The sequence below is a fragment of the Atractosteus spatula genome, chromosome 3 (assembly GCF_055471065.1).
Source record: "Atractosteus spatula isolate fAtrSpa1 chromosome 3, fAtrSpa1.hap1, whole genome shotgun sequence".
NCBI classification, from domain to species: Eukaryota; Metazoa; Chordata; class Actinopteri; order Semionotiformes; family Lepisosteidae; genus Atractosteus; species Atractosteus spatula.
The window spans coordinates 70182601-70204763 of NC_142708.1; the positions used below are offsets into that span (position 1 = coordinate 70182601).

The 22163-nt window shown below is 45.5% G+C and overlaps 1 protein-coding gene across 1 annotated transcript; it reads right to left on the reverse strand.

The window, feature by feature from the left end:
- Positions 1–10594: 10594 nt before the first annotated feature.
- On the reverse strand, positions 10595–18391 carry LOC148838563 (lysophosphatidic acid receptor 6). Its single transcript, XM_088912412.1, has 2 exons — positions 18214–18391; positions 10595–13906 (listed from the first exon to the last, which is right to left on the reverse strand). The coding sequence occupies exon 2, from the start codon at positions 13827–13829 to the stop codon at positions 12870–12872; it is 960 nt and encodes a 319-aa protein (XP_088768538.1). The 5' UTR covers positions 13830–13906; positions 18214–18391; the 3' UTR covers positions 10595–12869.
- Between the last annotated feature and the right edge of the window lie 3772 nt (positions 18392–22163).

Below are 22163 nucleotides of genomic sequence, written 5' to 3' on the forward strand. Positions count from 1 at the left end.
GTCACAGAACACTGACAGTGTAGTACAGCACGTTGACAGTGTCACAGAACACTGACAGTGTAGAACAGCACATTGATAGTGTAGTACAGCACATTGACAGTGTAGTACAGCACGTTGACAGTGTCACAGAACACTGACAGTGTAGTACAGCACATTGACAGTGTAGTACAGCACATTGACAGTGTCACAGAACACTGACAGTGTAGTACAGCACGTTGACAGTGTCACAGAACACTGACAGTGTAGTACAGCACATTGATAGTGTAGTACAGCATGTTGACAGTGTAGTACAGCATGTTGACAGTGTCACAGAACACTGACAGTGTAGTACAGAACACTGACAGTGTAGTACAGCACATTGACAGTGTCACAGAACACTGACAGTGTAGTACAGCACGTTGACAGTGTCACAGAACACTGACAGTGTAGTACAGCACGTTGACAGTGTAGTACAGCACATTGACAGTGTCACAGAACACTGACAGTGTAGTACAGCATGTTGACAGTGTCACAGAACACTGACAGTGTAGTACAGCATGTTGACAGTGTCACAGAACACTGACAGTGTAGTACAGAACACTGACAGTGTAGTACAGCACATTGACAGTGTCACAGAACACTGACAGTGTAGTACAGCACGTTGACAGTGTCACAGAACACTGACAGTGTAGTACAGCACGTTGACAGTGTCACAGAACACTGACAGTGTAGTACAGCACGTTGACAGTGTAGTACAGCACATTGACAGTGTCACAGAACACTGACAGTGTAGTACAGCACATTGACAGTGTCACAGAACACTGACAGTGTAGTACAGCACGTTGACAGTGTAGTACAGCGCATTGACAGTGTGCCATGGAACACTGACACAAATGGTACAGAAAAAGGACAGCATGGCAGAACATATCGAGAGTGTGGTACTGAACAGTGACAGTCTGGCACATTGGAGGCAGAGGATGTTGAACAACAGGAAACACCCAAACCTACAAAGCAACATCAAACTGAAATAGAAGAAGATGATTCAACCAATTTACTGGGATTTAAGAGCAGCGTGAAGGTGAGCATGCTAGAACAGCTCCTCCATTACGGCTGTGAAACCATAGTAAACACCTACTGTACAATGCAAAGAACAGTGAAACTCAGGGAAGAGTAAAACCTTGCACTCTGTAAATATCAACAGAGGCAGACCGCTCTTCTGAGGTCAAAGTGTATCTGCATCATCTATTTTTTAAAGAGGTATCTGTTGCAAGCAGTACTCTTATCTTGTTCTGTATTGTCACCCTAATACAGAAACGAATACAGTGACTAATACAGAAAAATAAAAACGAGAAAACAACTTCAACTGGATTCCTGATTTCCGAGGTTGCAGCTGACAGAGAACCACACGGGGACATGGAACCTCTGTCTTTTTTCGTGTGTTTTAAAAGCCTCGTTCCTTCCTTCTGTTGACCCCTTTTTAACTTCTAGACACCCAGCCTTTTTCTCATCGCTTCATCCAGTACTGGCTGGTGGGGAGCCGGGGCCTATCCCAGCAAGCAGCGGGTACAAGTTGTGGTACACCCTGGATGGTATGCCAGTCCATTGCAGGGCACACACAGACACATTCACACACCCTCACACCAGCGCCATTTCCCCCTGAAGCCAATGAGCCCGCCAGCTTCAGTGTCATGGCACAGTGGGAGGAAATCAGAGCACCCAGACACAAACTGACATGGACAGCACCCCAGGATATGAACTCAGGGCCCCAGGGCTGTGAGGCAGCAAGGCTCACTACTGTGCAACCCAATGTATGGTCACTGTGGTGAAAAAGAAACCTGACAAGGGGTGCAGGTGTCCAGGGAGAGTGAATCCGGGGCGAACAATCCATGAGATAATCCAAACGGGTAATCCAAGACAGAAGGTAGAGTCCAAGGCCAGGGGATCCATCCAGGGAATAAAACCATGAACCGGGTCGGGACCGGCAGGGTGGGGAATCAGGAACAGAAGGTTAAAAACATAACGGAGCCAGACGCAGCAGGGCCCCGGGCTCTCACGAAGAAGAATTCAATGAGGAACCAGGAGTGACGTCTGCGTCTGGCTTTTAAGGTGGAACGGAAATAAGAAACAGGTGCAGGTAATGGGGCAGAGCAAAGAAGGGCTGGAGCACCCTTAAGAGGAGGAGTAGTGATCGTGACAGGAACATGACCATTTATGTCTAACGTGAAGTGGCCTGAGACTGCATGACTGCCCTCTTCAAGATTACCCCCGTGGTACTTAGCCTTTGCATAACATGGTTTACTGGAGCATTTAGGGGTGAATCCGTGCTCAGGGCAGGTTGCACAGCAAACTCACAGTCATCAAGATGTGAGCCCAGATACCTAACCTCTGCAAGAGACATGTAGGTTGGTTTTCCATTCATTACAGGCAGGAGTGGTGGCACTGTGGCTATGGATCTGCCCTTGTGGCTGGAAGATTGCTGGTTCAAGTCCTACAGCCACCAGAGGGATCCTGCTCTGCTAAGCTTCTGAGCCTTAACCCCAGCCTCTCCAGGGGTGCTGTATAAATGGCTGACCCCAAGCTTCTCTCTTGGTGTCTGTGTGTCTCATGGAGAGCAAGCTGGGGAATGTGAAAAGACAAATTCCTAATGCAAGAAATTGTAGATGGTCAATAAAGTGATCTTATGTTTCACAAAGAAAAGCTTCTTTTTGTTTACAGCAGCAAATGTTTTGACCCTCACAGGGATCCTTGTGCTCCTCACTGAGAGAAAAACAAACGTGGCATCATTACGACACATATGGACACTTCAGGAGAGGTAAGGGAAAGAAAAGCAAGCAAAATAATTGCACAGGACATGGAAAGGAAACCCATATGACCCTGTTATTTCTATCTGTGACTTCCTGTGGTGTCTCTTCTTTTCATATGATTCTTTTCTGGGGATTTTTGTAGGTTGTTATTTGTAGCTCTTGCTGACTAAGCTTTTATAAATATAGCATTATCAGAATACACTTTCCAATTCATATTGAATTCTGAAAAGGGTTTCTCGTAATTTTCCTGTCTCAGTGTACGTTCCAGGAGAAATCGGTAATCACAATTGAAAGCCCCCTGTGATACAAAGGTGGGCAGTTTCAGATCACTCTGCTGATTGGTTCAGAATAACTTGCACCCATAGTTGTTAGTTGCTCTTGAGAGGTTGAATTTGATACAGGTGCTGCATTTGAAAATGACTTATGATGATTGCAATCAAGGACAACACTAATAAATCTTTTAGGGAAATGGTTTAACCCTTTGCCGATCTGCAGACTCATCTACAGTGAAGTTTTATTGGTTGCCTTACGCCTAAAACATACTTATCAGTTTTAAAACAACAGCACCATCCTTTCTGATGAATCGCGTTCAGATACCTACTAAGAAGGGACAGCATCAGGGTGACACCTGTGACATTTAGTTTTACCATGGCATTCACATTTGTGTGATTGTACCCTGATTTCCATGGAGCTTCAATACACTTTACTGTGATTGTACCATATTTTGCACTGTACTTTACCACACTCTGCTTCCTTTACCAGATTTAGATTCTCTATGTGGGATTACAGTGGTTTGCACTGATGTAAGTAAAACAGAACACAGCCACAGTGCATTTTCACTCAAATTGATTTCTGTTAACAAGATCAGACACCTTTATTGGCAACTTCCAGTCTCTGTTACAACAGAGTGTGCAGCACAATTACAGTATGATAGTAATACAGAAACTACAGTCAAGGCTAATGAGTTTCAAAACATAAATAGCACAAACACAAACTGCAGAGTGTGATGACTCAGAGCTTCTCTACAAGTTTCAGGACTTTGCACAGAGGCTTCAGGTCTGCAAGGCCATTGAGGTCACTACAGCTGCAAGGGTCAGTTCTTTGGGCAGCAGTGCCAGCGCAGGCAACAGGGTGCAGATGTGTGTCTTAACTGGACTATCTAGATGTGGGCAGGGATTGCAGCTCTGGTAATAATATAAAGATCACATTGCTTTGGGGTCATTGATAAGTTTACTAAAGCCTGTTCTTTGTGTTATGTCCAGCATGTATAGTTGGCATTTTTCCTTACAGAGTCCTGCATAACATTCAAAATAACACGCTATGTCACGCTAGACAAACAGTACTTCATAAACATAGAGACACAGCTGTCTCCTTCCATTTTCTGCTTACGCATGTGCTTTTAAAATCCAACTAGGGGTGCTGTCCTTATAATTTAAAAAATAACAACCCCGATCGGACCATTTACATTTTTCACACATTTTGTGCTGAGTGCTGAAATTAACTCCTCATGTGCAATTAAGCAATTGACAAACAGCACAGGTAACAGCATCGGGACGGTCCAGGCATTTTACAGGCTGGAAAATCTTGCACCAGTAATCTCTCTATTGCCTGTGTCATAAGAGAACATCTGCAGACTCTTTGTGTTGTATTTATTCAGTGTTCTGTATGTAGTAGAAGGGCCCCAGTTTCCTGTGGTTTTGCATGCTGAAATGTGGCAAGGCAGACAGGATGCTCAGGCACTCCTGGGTTCTCTTCCTGATCTCGGACATCTCTGACAAAAAAACCCAACACAATGCCGACTAATGCCACTGCCACGCTAACACAAAACAAGAGCAGGAAGAAGGAACAGCCGTGGACGAGGGGAGCTGCCGAACGAGATCTGAAAAAGTCCCCTCGCCTCTCAATTTGTCAGCTGCAGCTGTTACACTCGTTTTAGTGGTCAGGAACTCCCCTGCTCTTCTTAGCTTAGGTGTGGTAAGCTGTGGTGTTACCAGAAAAAGACGTGCTTCTTTAATTGAGTTTGTCATGGTGGGAAGTAAGCAGGTGCCAGGAAAGCTCGGTGCAGCTTGTTGGAGGTTGTAAATTGGGCTGGTGTATAAAAATAATTTGGAAAGTGACAAATGTCCAGTTCATTTTCTTTCAGCCCTTTTGTGCAGGGCACTCCACATGCTTCACTTGACTGTAGTCTGGGCTGGGGGTTTCTGGGGCATTGAGGGTTGTGGGCAATGGCTTTCTGCTGGGATTGGTATCCTGCATGGGCTGGACTGTGCAGCTACTCAGAAGCAGGGAATGTGGATGGCCAGCTGCCAGCTTAGCACTGCAGTTAACGAGATATCAGTGTTAGCAGGTCCTGATCTGTGTTGTTTATCATATTATGCAAATATAAAAAGATAACATAAAATCACAATGCCATATACAATTTCCTGTATTAGGAATTTGTCTTTTTGCATGCCCCAACTTGCTCTCCATGAGACACGGAGACAGGGAGAGAAACTTGAGGATAGAGCGCAGGGTCAGGGCCTTGCTCAGGGGCCCAATGGAGCAGGATTCCTCTGCCAGCCGCAGGTTATGAACCGGCAACCTAGCCACAGGCACGGATCCTCGCCACAGAGCCACTGCACCACCCGGGTGTAATAGGGTGTCCCACACAGATCTTACTGGAATGGGAATTTCCTTTTGTTTCATGCCATTTTGAAATCAGCAGTTATTAATCCACTCAAAAACGTCTGTGACCATCGTGGGATTCGGGGCCGAGGAAGAGGGCGAGGCCTGGGCTGTGCTCCTCCAGTTGTCATTGTCAGGGCCATCTGCCATTTGTCATCACGCTGTCAGCCCCGCAGGGGCCACTGCAGCATCTGTCCTGGCTGGGGACGGAGGGATAGAGTGAGGTGGCACTCCATGACAAGATCGAAGGCGACAACGGTGGCAAGCCCAGGGCATCCTGGGCCAGTGCAGACCCCAAACACCAAGTGGCACTTGGCCAATTGTGCACCTTCTTTTGGAAAATCCAAATCAGAGTCCCTAACCATCACCAGACTCGAGCCTGTGCTACATGAGCCATAAGCTCTCTCCTTGGATGAGACACTCTGACAGCATCACCTTCTGCACCTTCTAGTACTTTCATCACACCTGCAGGGTAGTGGCATCTGAAGACTTAGAGAGAAACGAGGCAAAAAAAGTTTGGTATGTAGAAACCTGTTGTTCCTGTATCTAAGATTGCTATGAAGAGCTGCTCTTCAGTGCAAAATTCTAACACTGCAGTTACAGGCTCTCACAGTGATAATGTATCTGTATCTGATTACCACTTGACTTTTGGCCACATTGCACTGCTGCAGAACTGTACAACCAAAAGCAACCATAAAACAGAGCACAAAGCATTTATCTACATACACACACACACACACATATCAATGGTAGTAATATTTATTGTGAACAGAATACAAATTCAAAAAACTATTCTGTACCTAAAGCCCAAAAACAAAATATAAATAAAAGGACATACACAACCCCACATAAATCCAGATCATATACTGAAGTGTTAGAAACAGGCTAGACTGAAAGTGTTCCAAGAACTAATGTGAAAGTATTGAAAGAGTATGAATCTCTTGGGTTTCACGTCACACAAAAGAAGTAATGATCTTGAATAGGATGAGGCCAGACCATTCCCAGCTATTCAGATGAATGACAGAATTGTAAAGTAAATTCTGTATTTTACAGATAGCCAGTGCAAGTCCAATGAAGCATTAGGTATGGAAGGTATGGGGTAATGGGGTTTAGTCAATAACTCAGCATTCAAGCTCTACGTACCTAAAATAAATGTGAAGTTACACAAGAGCACTTATTTGCATAACATCTGAGAGGCTCACAAACAGGACCTCCCACCCGCTTAACGTTGTGAATTCCGATACATACAAATTCAAACATGACAAATTCACGTGTCATGGATTGATATATAATCATATGACATTTAAAAGAAATCAATCAAAATGCTACACATAATCCTCTCAGCACACTTAATTGCACAGTCAGTTCTGACTGTTCGCACAAACAGTGGATATTCCACAGAGGAAAGAAATTGCACTTTCATTAAACACTGAGCAAATGACGGTAATTCTTCTCAGAGATGAAGTTAGGGTGCCGTGTTTCCACTTTCATTTGCTAGAATCTGCAAATCAGTTCAAAGTGTCTCACGTGTACAATAGCCGAGCACTCTTGGCAGGATGCCCTTGAACCAGCTGTTTTCAAAGCCTCAACTGCACATTTGCTTGGGATTTGTCTTAGTTAAGGAATTTGTCCTGCTGAGATCAGAGATGTCAATGAGGAAGCCCTGGGAGACTGCAGGATGATCATTCCTTCATTCCACACACAAGTGCATTTTCTCACAAAAAGTAGCCTACAGAAGGGGGGGGGGACATGATTCTCATTTTTAGAAAATGACCTTATAAAATGCATTGAGGTGGGGCTCTCCAAAGACATGATTGTCACTGATGTGTAGACCTAAGACTTAGGGCAGCAATGCACAGTGCCATTGATTATGCGGCTTTAACAACATCTCACCCTGCCACTGTGCCACTGAATACATTCTCAGCTTAATTAGACCAGCTTCACAGTTTTTGAAGGTCTTGAACTGTAACCCCTATGAAGCCTGCTGGGCTCTAGCCAGAGCTGCCCACCACTTCCAGTAAAACAGTGTTTTTAACTCAAGCGCCCTGTGGCAGTCACCCTGTGACTGAGACCCATGACGACAGGTTTGCTCAGTTCAACGACACCATTATTTGATGAACTGGGACAAAACCTGTGCTTGAATCCAGGCCAGGAGGAATGCTTTAACTATATATGCTGTACCTTAAACCAGATTTTAGAACTTTGCAAAGACATTCTAGCTGAAAGCATGCTTCACTGAAGCTTGAGTGCTTCTGTTGGAAGAGAACCTAAAGGACCCGATATCTGTGAACTCATCCACCTTAATGGTTTTCCGCTGTCTAACCCTCACTATCAAAGTGTTAAACTAAGCCTGATCCCATCCTGTCAACCTCATTCTGTCAACCTTAACCACAAGTGTGGCTTGACAGCTTGTTTTACAGGCAGCATTACATGAAATCTTTTTTGATGGATTAGTTCCTCTCTAATCACCCAGATGCAGAGAGGAAACAGTAAGAAGACACCATGCCTGAACTGGACTCATGGGAGGCCATGCTCGGTCCTGGCAATGTCTGTACTCCTGGGTAAATCTGGGGAACGTAGACATTTCTAGCTCTGTACTTAACTGTGGTTCTAAAACTCGAAACCAAGGCTACCCAGACAAATGGGGATCCAGAGCTGACAATGAACCTGCCACATTAGGACACTTCCCAGGCCAGAAAGGCTAAATACTGGGGAGTGATGAAATAGATGCCCCTCCTGTAACCCCAGACAGACTAAGGTTAAGTTAGGGCTACATTTTCTTTCTACATTAGTTTCTGCTTTTCTGTGTTGCTGAGGTTATTTGACTGCCACATGTCCGTACACCGTGTTCCTCTGATAGCGTATAAGTCATTTTAGGCAGTATGCAAAAATCAATAAAACTGTAAGAATGTTTTTGTTGTTGTGCTAAACAAAAGCAGTGTATTGTAACGCAACGGGGGCTCAAGCGGGCGCCCTTGCCGCATTAGGTCGGCCCCGCACCGTCCGGGGCTCGAACCCGGGACTTCCGCGTCACTCTGCAGCGACCCAGCCCTGGTCAGCTAAAGAGAGATCTCTCTACAGCCCAGTAGCTGTAGTCCTGCTATCACAGGGAAGGGCGGTGACGTCACCTGCTCTGGTACGCCGGCTCTTACACAGTACCTGTCGGCCGTAAGCGTTACAGTATATTGATGTCTTTCTATGCCATTCTTGCCATTGCTAGATCCATCTCTCAGCACATGTCCAAGGCAACAACAGTTTTTACCTTCTCTATTGAAATCTGGGGCTCATTTTTTAAAAATTATTTCTGCTTCTCGGGAAAGCGAGGTTCTGCTTTGTGCTGCAACATGCTAGTTCTACATACAGCTGTGAAAAGCCCCGGTATCACTGCTGGAGTGTTGCCCGCTACCTGAACTATGAAAACTCATTTCCGAACGACACTGGAATCCCCTGCCATGTGAATATAGCTTGACGTTCTCACGTTCTCTTTGCAGAGCGCAGACACAAAAAGTGAGAAAGAAGACAAGAGTGTTAAGTATGGCTCTATACCGGTCCAGGGAGTGACTCTGCAACTTTAAAAAGCTGAGCTGCAGTGCTAGTCACGTGCAGTTCAGCGCTGAGCTCGGCGCGAAGGCTGTCAGGAGCCTGTTGCGCGGAAAGATTTCTTTATTTACTTCTGCCGCATCAGCTCAACTTTCAGACAGCTTTGAAGAGCCTATCTGCAGATCTGCGGTGGGTCTGTAGGTGACGTCTGGCTGACTGTGTGTTTTCAGCAGCTGTATTTGACAGAACATTCCCTCTTGAAGATGTACCGTGCTACACGTAAGACTGTAGTATCTGGGGATGTTATCACAGTTTTCCCTGGTCATCCGATATTGTTTTCCTGAGAGTTCCTGTCACGAATCTTACTCCCGCGTGCACCTCCCGGTGTGCACACCTGCGCCGCTTTTAGCAATCAGTCCATCACTCCCCGCTCTCTCATATATAGCCCTTCACCCCGTTTACTCCTCGCTCGCTGTTGAGATAGCCTTCCACTTTCTCTTGTGTGCTTTATTTTCGTCTCTGTTTACTGGATACCGACCCTGCTTGCCTTTGACCACGATTCCGTCTCTACTCGCGTTATTTGGATTTGGACACCTCGCTGCCTCGATCTCTGGATACCTGACCTAACTCTGCTTCGACCCCAACAACGTCTCTGCCTCATGTCTTCCGGATTTGGATACCCCGCTGCCTGACCTCTAGTTTATCGACCTCGCCTTCTGGCTACCCCGACCTCCTACCTTGTACCACGACCTTTGGAAGTCTGACATTACTCCTATTAGCTCCGCATAGGGTTCGTTATTTTCCTCCGGTTCATACACTTGATTGTGACAGTTCCACCATGCTATCACGCTGTACTCGATGAGGGTGGTATCATGAAATGAGAGCCACAGCCTCTTTTTAAGGAAGACTGAAGTCCAGTTATTTGCTCTTGTACAATATGCACTGTGTGTACTAAAGCAAAGTGAAACACAGGGACAGTGCACTGCAAGCAAAGCCATTCAGCTCTCAGTGTTAGCAGACCAAAGTAAGAGTGCAGAAACACACAATTTACTGTCACGGATTTTACAGTGGCACACAAAAGATGACAAGGTTTGGCTCTTTGGCTGACCTGTATACCGTACGATATATACTGTATATATGACCTATATATGATAAAAAGCAGTTTACAGCTAATTGTAGCTGTCCTGACATACCCTGATTTCACAGGATTCTCCCTCAGTTTGGAAACGGCTTCCCTGGGTAACATCTTTTCCATGAGCTTTAGAAAACAGCTGTCCAGATTTAGAGCTCTGAGTCCTCCTTGGATCTGTCTGTGGCGACAGCAATGATACTCCCACATTTCTGGAGTTGATAATGTTATTATTAATCTTGTGGTGCATTAAGGAGTTTGGGTGAGAAATAAAAGCAACTTGAGTTTCAGAAGGCTATTAAAAGAAGAAAATTGGCTATCCTGAATACTTTGGACTGTCACGCAGAAAGGATTTGTGAATTGCAGATATTTGATTTTTGGAGCTCGTCGTATAAATAAACCAACGATAGCTTCTTAGACTAACACACAGGAACATCTACGTTTAGCTATATTCTGGAAAGAGAAGCCAATGGACTACTTTGGTAGTGCTATGTTTGGAAATACAAGTTTTATTTTTCCGTTAACAAGCTTAAGAACTTCGGTCTCCAAAGACTGCTTATATTTTTTTACACTGTCTCCTAGCTGTCTGATCTCCCCCCTGTGACGTTAACCACTCCTGAAGAGAGAGTGCTTTCTAATTAAAGTTGGGTTAGGATGAGGTATTACAATGGAGTGTTACAGTTAGGGTTTATGCATGTTTTATACAGTATATGTACTTAGAAGTGCTATTAATGGAGAGGTATGTTATAGGTTATACAGATGAAATGAATGAAATATATCTTCCATCAGTTTTACTCATTATATCTGTACAGTAAAGTGCCGCGCTCTCCCACACTTCCAGTTTTAGCTTTCCCATATGAAATGATCCGAAATAGAATAGTCCTCTTTATCTCAATAAATGACCCGAGTCATACCCAGGCCTCCGCCAGCACACCTTGTCACGATTGTACTTCTTGCTGGGAGATAAAAAAAAACCCCAAATGAAACCCCTCCTGCGGAAAAGCTGGAGTTGAAGCATAAGGGGAAGGATATCAGTGCTGCGCAGGCTTCAGAGGCCTCAGCGCACCTTCAGCTGGTGGAAGACCGTTTTGCGGAGTATCAGTAATCGCCAATAAAGGAACCCCCCCCCTCCCCCTCCTCGCCGCCCGCCTGATGTTTTTGTCCGAATCACGAGAGAAGCAGGAAGAGCCAGGGGAACGCAAATCAGACACGGACCCTGTAACAGGATGTGTAGCAAGCGGGAACTTGTGTCACCCCCCGAAAATGTGACGATACAAAAAAAACCCCCCGATAAAGCATTTATGAAATCCTGTGCGTTGAGAAACAAGCAACGTGATTTTGAACATTTCTTAAAGGACTACGGGCAGCCCGGTTTTGTCGTTTTTTTTCTCCCCCATTGGAAGATGGAGCTGCCATAAGGCTGAAAAAAAAAACAACAAACTTTGCAAAATAAGGGCAGGCAGCACTCTTGTTTGGCTCATGCGGGCATGAAAGCTGGTGCTGCGCACCCATTTCCTGTTTACTGAAATTATTGTTTTTAGGGTAGGATTATTTCATCACATTTAAATATGACAGGAACCATAACAGAGATGCCAATGACGCTCAATTTAGCTATTTTAAGGTGGATGATATCTCCCCTCTGAAGCATGAGGATACCAAGCTGGGCCTCACCAGCTTGAAGAGCGACACGGGTGGTGCTTCCTTTTGCCAGAGCAAGGTGAGAAACCTATTGGCCTTGCCTTCTCAGTTTTAATTTCTGTTATCTGATTTAATTGACTCACGTCTGTGACACGTTTCTTATCTCTGTTAGCAAGCTTCCCTGCCCGGTGTCAACAGATTGAGGGATAATTTGCTCAAATGCATAGATAAACATGACCTCTATCTCTTCCTCAATCTCTCCATCTCCTTATTTCTCCATTTCTCAGAAGCACAATGCTTACGTTCCTTCTTGAAAATTGGTTAATATGATTTCACAGATAGCTGATTATTTACCCACTTTCTAACTGTAAGAAATTGCGTCTACACCACACGCAAACTTCACTGCTAAAAGTGACAGATTATAAAATCGTATACAACAAATCGTATAACAACAGTTTCTTAATCGCATTGCCTGCAAAGCCTCCCTTACTTTGGATCTTTGGTATTAAACAGTAGGGGTGTAACCCCAGCATCTTGGCCAAATTTCCCATGCCTCCCAATAATCCCCCTCTATGAATTGGCTACATTACTTTGTAGCCCCCCCCCCCCCCCCGACGGCAGGCGGAGCGACGAGCCGGTTGGAGTATTCTCGGCCGCATTTAATGGCAACGTCAGCTCAAAGATTTGGTTCAAACCACCAAATGGAGACGGGTGTGCCGACAAGCAGACCCTGCTGATGCGGGATTAACGCTAGGATGAGAGAGATGCTCAGCACCGCACAAGTCCACAAATCTCAGTTCGAAACTCAGAGTCAGACTTTCTACAATTTCTTCCACTTGTTTTTGTCCTGTCCGGCATTCTGACAATTAGAAAAGCACTGTGCCTTTTTTGTACATTTATTTTTGCTACATCTTGTATTTGTCCGACTAACAGTGGTTGACACAGCACTCTGGAGGTGGTAAATAGCTACGAATAAAAAAAAAAACTTATTTTCTCGGGAATTAAGTCCTGGTTAGGCTGTGAAGGAAGCTGGAGGAGATACTGGATGGATTTCAAGGATGGACAGCAACGACTCGCTACTGTATACCCTCTGCACCCTTTCCCTTAGTTTCCATTTACGTGTTGAGGGGGCTGCGGGATCTGTTTTGCCCATCAGAGCTGTTGCTGTTAAAAATCCACACCTTCTTCTTGAGGTTCTGCACGTCCACCCTGGTTCTGAAAGTTTCCGTGGTGAAGTAGTAGGCCAGAGGGTCCAACATGGCGTTCAGACAGGCTATCATCAGGCTGTACTGGTAAACAGTGAGTAAGTTGTCCTCGATCTGCTCTGTGTTCCTCTTGAGGAAGAGGACAAACAGCATGACATGGTAAGGCAGGAAGCAAAGTAGGAAGATGGCCAGGTTTGCAGCAATCATCCTCCTGATCTTCTTCTTGTTGACCAGATCGGTCTGGGCCACCGTACTTTTGTTGATGGCACGGATCAGGCACCAGGAGCACACTAGCATGGAGAAGAGGGGAATGCCAAAACCCACAGTCAAGGTGGTTGTAATCGCTACGGGCTGGGTTGCGTAAATTGGACGGCTGCTGAAGCACTTGTTACTCTGCGTGATGTTTCCATCTGTGGGGGTGCTGTTCTTGCTCAGGTAGATGGGCACACTGGCCCCAGTGGTTAGGATCCACACCCCAAGGCAGATTAGGGGGGCCTTTTTCCGATGTTCTTTGATCCTCGACGACATGGGGAAACAGACAGCAATGCAGCGGTCGAAGCTTATGCAGGTGAGGAGGAAGATGCTCCCATACATGTTGACCAGGAGGATCAGCCCCACAGTCTCGCACATCTTCTGGTTCTGGATGGAGCCTCCACTGTGGTGGTAGATCCGGATGGGCAGAGTAGACACGAGCAGGAGATCAGCCAGGGCCAGATTGGTCATGTAGGTGGTGGTGTGGGAGCGGGTCTTCTTGTGCCGGAAGAAGACGACAAGGGCAATGAGGTTGAGAGTCAGCCCGGCCACGAAGACCAGTGCGTAGGTGCCCACGAAGACCCAGTTGGCACGGTGCAGCGCAGTTGTGTTGTCCATCGTGGCTCCTCCGAGAAATCCAGCTGAACCGCACCCTCTTCGAACGTAGTTGAATTGAGGAGACTTCTTTGGTATAGCTGCAAAAGATGGGACAAAGAAAATAATGAGCATCTGCTGCTCTCACTAGGGCGTATCTAAAAGGGATCCACATGCAGTTTCCTGTTGTTTTACCGCATACTTCAGTTTCTAGTGTTGTGCGTACAGTTATCGTACGCGTGATTTAGCACATTAGTGACCTCAGACCTCTCCTCCAGCTGTGTTCATTCCACCTCTCGCCCACACAGCTTGACTACCTGGTGGAGGACAAGGGGCTTGAACTACAGCCCTAACGAGTGGAACCTCTTCTGGACGTTAAACGCTTCCTCGTGCCGGGAGGACCTCACAGTCTCTTTAAGTTATGACACGCCATTACACCACGTTACAGAAAAGAGACAAAATGACAGAAAGCGTGATTGGAAAATTGGAATTTCAAACAGAAATAATAAGAGACTAATAAACCACTGATTAGTGAGTTTGACATACTGCGATTTTTAAGGTCGAAACCGTTTAAAGGAAAATTTTGAAAAATTGCAAGAATGTATACATTTCTCGGCAAAACAGTAAATACACAAATGCAAGAAAATACTTGCATAAATACACAAGTAAATACCACAGCACATGCACAATATGCAAGAATAACCTAGGGTGGCTTCACTAAGAAGGGACATTCATCCCGATCGGAGCAGATCGCTTCTGTAAGGAAAGCCCTTCCCTGGGAAATGAGAACATACATCTGACTGAAGGATTCAGGCTAAACTCAGCAGACCATGAGAGAATTAGAAAGGCCACTGTCTGACTCTAGAAGATCCCCTGACATTCCAGCTGGGGGGGTTAATTGCTTTGCAGACAGACAGACAGACAGACAGACAGACAGACAACTCCATGATTTTTTTAAAAAGTGCAAACAGACATTGAAACAAATTGGTCTTCAGCAGCTAACCAACCCAAGAGCCTCATCCTGCTGTTATGACAGCATGGTTGGCTAGCTTTTCCCAGACCAGAACTGCCTCCTTTTCTTTTTAACGTCCCTTTGCCTTAGATAGATAGATACTTTACTGATCCAGTGAGGGAAATTGCAGTGCAATTACTTTTACTTTTAATTGCACTGTAATTACTTTTACAGCACAATTACTTACTTTTCATTTGTTTCACTGCGGCATCATCTTCCTTATTATTATTACTAGCAACATCACCACACGATCCTGACTTTCTAACTGACTTGCAATAGACTGATTTGCCTGATTGTCTGTTGACATTGCTGTCAACCAAATACAACCACAAGCCACAACCAAATACAACAGCATGGCATTTAGATGGCCACTTACAGCACACTTGCAAATGTCCACACTTCTATCTCAGCTCTAGTCTCCGAGATGATTCCGTTTCGATCTGAGCAATGAAGCTTTTTGTCCAGTTCTGGTTTTCAATTTTTTAAATAATTGATTCATTCATAACTTTTTTTTGCGCTGCAAAGTAAAGCAGTATTCTCATTTTTTTTCGTGAAAGAGGTACAAATTCGATAGACAGCACGGTTAGACAGATCAGCATTACTGTACGACCAGAAGAGCTGCAAAACCTGGTACCCTGTCCAGAAAATCGTGTGTGACAAGGACTAGTCACCGATACTGATGCAGTGGTGGCATTGGATTCAAACAAGATGCACTTACCCCAAGCAGGTTCTGTTACTTCTAAATGGCTCTGTCAGACATCCCAGCTATAACAACGTGAGCGCAGCTCCAGAAAGGGCGCGGTGAGACAGACGAGATGTGCGTAAAAATGAAAAAGCCCAGAGTTTTCAAATAGCGCGAGCTGCAGGACCCTGGGCGAGGGGTCGGAAGGGACGTGTGTGCGTGTGTGTGTGCGCGCGGCTGGGTGGGGGTGGAAGTTACAGTCTTTGTGTTGTCGGTTTTTGTTTTGGAGCAGGTGTGTAATCACCTGAAGGGCGCCCAACGGGTCCCTCACTGCCGCTCCGCCGGGCGGGCGGGCGAAGCACCGGGCGATCCGAAAACCCCCTCCCCGCTCTCCGCTTGTTCTTGCGAAAACCAGAAAACGGCAAACGTCTCTGCTTGACTTTCTCTGCACACCAGCGCGCCGTCCTGCTTTCACAATTTCCCTAGCTGACAGCTGTAAAAAAGCCGTGGGCGTCTGACCTCGTAAGAAGGAGACTTGCTCACTGTTTCCATTTTAAGGGCGCCTCTCACCTTCTTGCCCAAGCTCCGGGCAGAGCTCGTGGGTGTTCTCTGAGTGTGCGGAGAAGAACAGTCAAAAACAGATCCTCTCTGTTTCATTACATAATATACATATATATAAAAACCGAAGGCTTAATTGATGGCGTAAAGGGCTGGTTGCAGATGCCCGGCTGACAGAGTGGCAGTGGTGGGCACTGTGGACGATGGGTCCAGTTACAGACACACACGAATAGCCGGGTCAGGAGGCAGGAGATACAGGAGATTAATTAAAACTGCCGGGGAAAGGAAGTAGACTCAACGAGTCGGTGTCCAACTCATTTGCTGGGGAGGGTTAGCTTTGATTAACATGTACTTCAGATGTTAGGTAGGTTTTATTTGGATATAAGTTTATCCTTATGTACATAAAACATAATCCATGTTTTTGTATATCTGTGTGTGTGCGGATTAGTATTGGTATCCCCCCCCCCCCCAACGTAACTGATGTGGAGACTTTTGGAACTATCGCTTTCCTCCAGAGATTAAAGTGCAACGTTAGTTTCCAAACCGTGCACCCACACCAGGGCTTGTCAGCAGTATGCAGCTGTTAGCGAGCGCCTCGGATTAACATCCACACTGATCAGAAAAACAAAGCACAGCCCGCAGCACGTCAAAACCAGCAGAACACCGATCTCCTTCCCCGCAGATCTTGAGGCGCAGGAAGCAGCAGATACGGTGCCTGACCGTTGAGTGACATTTTTTGTGGTTTCGCCTCTGTTGTGCAGTTGAGGCTACGTTTCAGGCTTCGAGCCCTGTAACAGTGCAGTTTTGAGTTTTTTTGTTTCTGTTGCACTGTCTGTAAGGTAACTCACACTGGACCGATATAAAAAAGCTTGAAACCCCTCTTTTATATGCAAGAGATGAGATTAGTAAATCAGGGAAGTTCTTTTTTAACCCCTTGTAACAGGCTTTCATAAAATTATTTTTTTTTTGCTATGTTTTGTGTATTTTTTTCAGTTCTCGTTTCTGTCTAATTAAGGTTTACACCATACTTACACATGGCTTTTGATGAGATGAGGACACTATTAATATGTATGTGTATGGGCCAAAGGGCCTTTTCTTGTCTGCAGCCTTCTTTGTGCTCCTGTGTTCTGTGGAGTGGCGTGGGTACATCCAGCTGGCAGTGCTCCGGGGCAGGGGCACAGACTATTGGCACAGCATTACAGAGCTGCAAATCATGAGGCCATCATAGTGGAAACAGCTTAGTGTGCTGCCTGGGGATGTGAAAGTGTTATAAAGCAGTCTGGAAGTCTGGGTGTGCTGGCAGGGGTAACATTTGGTAATGCAGTGGCACAGGAGAGCAGAATCACAGCGCATCAGAGTAAAAGCCCAATCTGACACTCTCAGTGCAAGACACTAGCGCCCGCTGCACAAGGAGCTGCATGGGTAGCATCACACACTGATATTTCCTCCCAGGTCAGCACAAATTTGCCTTTATGCCCACACTCGTTTGTAAAAGGAGTCACGTACAAGGAAAAGTCAAAAGGCGATATGTGGCAGAAAATACGATGCATTTTGTAGGTGCCATGGTTACTTAAAAGATTAAGCTATGCTTCATGAATTTTGATGTCTATGGATTTTGGAAAGAAGAAAAAAACTTTAGAAAATAACTGCTTTCTGTAAGTTGTGAACCTATAACATTAATACTAATTAGGAGGCTAAAATCCGGACATAATGGCTTCAAATTAAGGTACAATCTGATTGAATATCACAAGGATACCCAAGGCAGTACATCTGAGCCATGCAGACTTTCTGGATGTTGATTACATGATAAAGACTCATGAAGTACTGACTGCATTGCCTAGTATTTAAAAGCATGTCAGCACTGCTCCTTGCTAAATGTTCTGAATTAGCGCTTTGCCTGATTGCCTTTTATTTGTATCCCCTTTGCATTGTATGTGTTGTGCGCCGAGGTAATTCCTTCCACATCACTGGCACTGTAACAGATTCGTTGAATCACAAATTTGAATACGGATCACTTTGTGTGAAGGCATTTGCTGAATTAGTTGCTAGACGGATAGATTGTCAGGAGCGGCAACAGTTAGGAACAATATCACCAGCAGTGAAGTCCCGACGATGGAACGTGATGAGAAAAGTAAAAAGGCTGCTGTCAGACTTACTGTAGTAGTCAGTGGAGTTACTCTGGCGGGTGGCTTTTTCAAAACGTCAGGTCGCAGCTCTCTTCAAAACACTTGCCCCCAGTCCCTCCAACTGTGCTGACTTAAGTAGAGGAAACCCACATAATGCAATGACCTTTGCACAGCAGATACAGCAATGAAGACCCTTCGCATTGTGTCCTTTAACTTCTCTGAGGTACTGTTATTGCACAGACAGACTCCTCTTGGAACAGAGAATGCTGGGTCTGCGATGCGGGGGAGGGACTGGTTTCTCTCTCTTCCCTTCTCTCAGGTTCTCACCCTCAGACGAGTTGTTTGCCATAGCGAGCAGATCACCAGATGTCACCCGATAGGATGTACAGTTCATCAGCACCCGGCAGCCACCCCGCAGACTCACCGAAGTTTTTCTACACTCGCTCGTGCGGTACCCACACGTGTGTTAGTGTTCTAAAGATGCCCGTCTCCAGGGCATACACACAAACCAGCCTCCCGTCTCCATACGCCCGAGAAAAGAACGGCAAGATTTATAACGGCAGCAAATTCCCAGACATTTTCGGCTATTACCGGGAAAAAACAACAGTCTTTGACATTGCTGCCTCACTGACTTTTTCTTGTACAGACAAGACAGCCTGTGAGTAAATTCATTTTGTACATACTGTTCCAGAGAGACAGGAAAGTTAGAAGAGGGGGAGGTGTAGGACCGTATATCAAAACGTCCGCTGAGTGTAAAGAATTGCCTGCTCTTCATTGTTTTAAATGCATTTCCAGTTAGTTTCCACTTGCTCGTGTTTTCCTATTGATTCTGATGGGGGCAGGGTTTGCTCATTACCCTTTCTCCCCTTTGCTTCTGCTAATGTCTCTTCTCCTCACCCTTCTTCTTCCACTCCTCCTTTATTTCCTCCTGACCGCTAGCCCTTCTCGTTTGTCAGCTTATTTCTCCCCACTACAACAGGAGCTTTCCTGTAAAATGGGATGTTGTTGTCACACTGATGCAAAACCGGAGGTTGCTGTTCTTTGCAAGTGCTTTGAGGCATTATTGATTACAGTACCCAGCAGAGTTTTTTTTTATATATATATATTTTCGCTGTGGTGTGGAGTTTCAGAACATCATAAAGATGATGACACCAACACATTTACATTGCAATCAGCACTGTGAGAGATAACCTCAAGGATGTACATCCACAAGCATGCTAATCTAACTTATTTGACTACTTGTGTGGTTTGTCGCTGTTTTGTACATGAAATCACAGTAGAACTTTGCTCACACACCACCAGGTTGCACTACATGGCAGCAGGATAAAGGAACTCCATCCCTTTAGTCTCCATGGAAAAGATAGCGAGTGAACATGGTTCAGGGACTCTTCAATCTTCACCAGTGTCAGGTGAGGTTTTTACAGTCCTTGAATCAAGTCCTTGAATCTGCATTGGTTCCCGTACCAGGCGAGTCCGGGACCTGGAAACACCTGATCCCGTCAAGGTTTTAGTTCCTGTTCCTGTTCCCGTTCCCGTGCTGGTCCCGACCCCGACCCAGTTCTTGTTTTAATCTCGTCTGTCTTGGATGGATCGCCTGGCTCTGGACTCTTGCCCCGTCTTGGATACCCCTTTTGGACTCAGCTCTGGATTGTTTGCCTCGGCCACACCTCCCCCGAACACCAGCGCACCGTGGACACGCCCCCTGTTTTCATTCCTGCATGCTTTTTTCCCCGTGTTTTCCATACTTACCCCGGATTGTGTCATCTGCATAGGGTCCGGAAAGAACGCTTCCGTTACAATCCTGTCCACAAGATCCTGAAAGCCAGGTGGTCCCTTCAACAGGTTGGGCTTGACAGCTCATCCCTCCTGACAATTGCAAAACCAGAAGGGGCCTCCTGCCATTTCCCCTGTTTAGCTGCAGTGTTGATCTATGTATTTGCAGGCAGTTTCATTTCACTATCCACAGCCTGTTTCCAGCAGCAGCACAAACGACATTTACAAACCCTGCGTGAAAGTTACAGCAGTGCTGCTGAAATGTATTGTCTTGCAAAATCATGCAGAACATCAGAACGTCCACACGTGACAGGAGGCCACCTGTCCCATCATGATGGCTTGGCTCTGTTTTCCTACAGTCCAGTGGCCAGTAATGGTTGTACTGCAAATCACCTCCAGAGTATGAAATCCCCCTGAAAACTCCCAGAAAGAGACAATTCAGCTGGTCTTTAAGAGGTGGGAGAAAGAAACAAGAATCCCAGACAAATTCCAACATGGAACTAGGGAGAACAATGCAGACTCTGCATAGCAAACACCCCAAGCTGTAACAAAATCCAGGACAGTGAAGATATGAGACTGCAATGGCAAATGCAGTATTCCCTTGCCAGTTCATCCATCTCTTCCTTTTAAACCCTTTTTATAAGCAGTAAAGCATCTAGATTATTTATAGAATCTGAATCAAAATAACAGTAGAAAACACACTGTTAGGGGTTACTGTCTATACGCTTTGCTTATAAGTGTTAATATTTGGACAAAAATAAAGCCCTCTCAGGCATGCTGCTAACAGAAATAACTTTATTGCAATCAGGGATACAAATAGTATGTTGTTTAGATATCTGTTCCTCATTCTTTCACAGTCATAGGTTCTGCAATGTGAAGTTGTACACACCCAGTCCTCCTTATTTACGGAGGATACATTCCTGACCTGTCCGTGGAAAAATAAAAGATGTGTATGCTGGGAAAAATCTTTCATATGTTTCATATCCCGGTGCGGATTCAGAAACAGGAGTGGCAGGATCAGGAATTCAAGGAATAGTCTAGGACTGGAACGGGCAGGACCGGAACAGGTACTGGCTAAAGCAGACAAAGGCTTTGTACATTAAAGTGGGAGTTCTTGGTGCGGAGAGCACCACCGGACAAGTGTAGCTCAACACCAGAGCTCCAGGGCAGTGGTGAGTGGGGATTAAATACCAGGCATACCTTATACTGTACAGTACAGTATATACTATGATGTATAGAATGAGAGCTGCTTTAATGAGACAATTACTGTCATGTTGCATCCATTTGATGAAAACAAGGGGCTTTGTAACAGGCTGTAGCGAAGCTGCGGTTGGAAGCACAGGTGAGTCAGTAAGGGGCGGGATCATTTTATTCAGGAGAGCCACATTCTACAGATTCTCACAAGAAAATCACAGAACTGGCTGCACCTGGTGACTTCGGCTCCCTATAAAAGCGGTTCCTGAAGCAGTGAAGGTTGACTTTTCCCACAGGGCCATCAAGGTTATGAAGCAGTGAGCATGGTGGGATTAGGTTATGATAGCAGCCTCGGGTGTGTTCTGAGTTAGGATGCTGGTAAGTAAGAAGGTGGTTAATGAGCACACCTGGCCAACCAGGGTTGACCGAGAGTTTATTTCTATTGCTATCTGGGTTGAGATGGTTACTGGTTATGGAAAGACAAGGTTACAGTTCATGTGGAGACCCCCTTGTCATGCTACCCAACAAAAAGGGCTCTTCCACACAAGCTTTGGAACTTTGCTTCTTATGCCTCTTAATGAATAAGAAGTGTAGAAAGCCACCATTCCAACGTAAAATGCAGACCTGGTGGTGTGACCCTGAACCAAGATGCCCACCTGTTAATTAGTGGGGAGGGGAACCTATGGAATGAGGCACAGCTGGTCTGATTGAGTAATTGGCACTTGGAGGGAGTGAGATTCCAGGTTCAAATTTTGGATTAAGTCTCTGAGATGTGAGATGGTCTTAGAAGTTTCTGGCCTATGAGAATATCCTGAAAGGTTTGAGAATGCCTCACATGACACTGTGAGTGTGCGAAACCATGAATGTGGAGGAAGGTGTGTAAAGTGTAGCGTATGGTTTGTCTGTGGTGAGCACTGGGGGCTGGAGAAGACTGTATGCAGTGGCTTTAATGTGGAGCTTCTGTACAGCACACTCAGACCAGAGCCCCAGCTGCCCTGCTCAAGAAAACAACA

Coding starts and splice junctions, on each gene's coding strand:
- LOC148838563 (XM_088912412.1), bottom strand. CDS start 13,829: ATGGACAACACAACTGCGCTGCACCGTGCCAACTGGGTCTTCGTGGGC.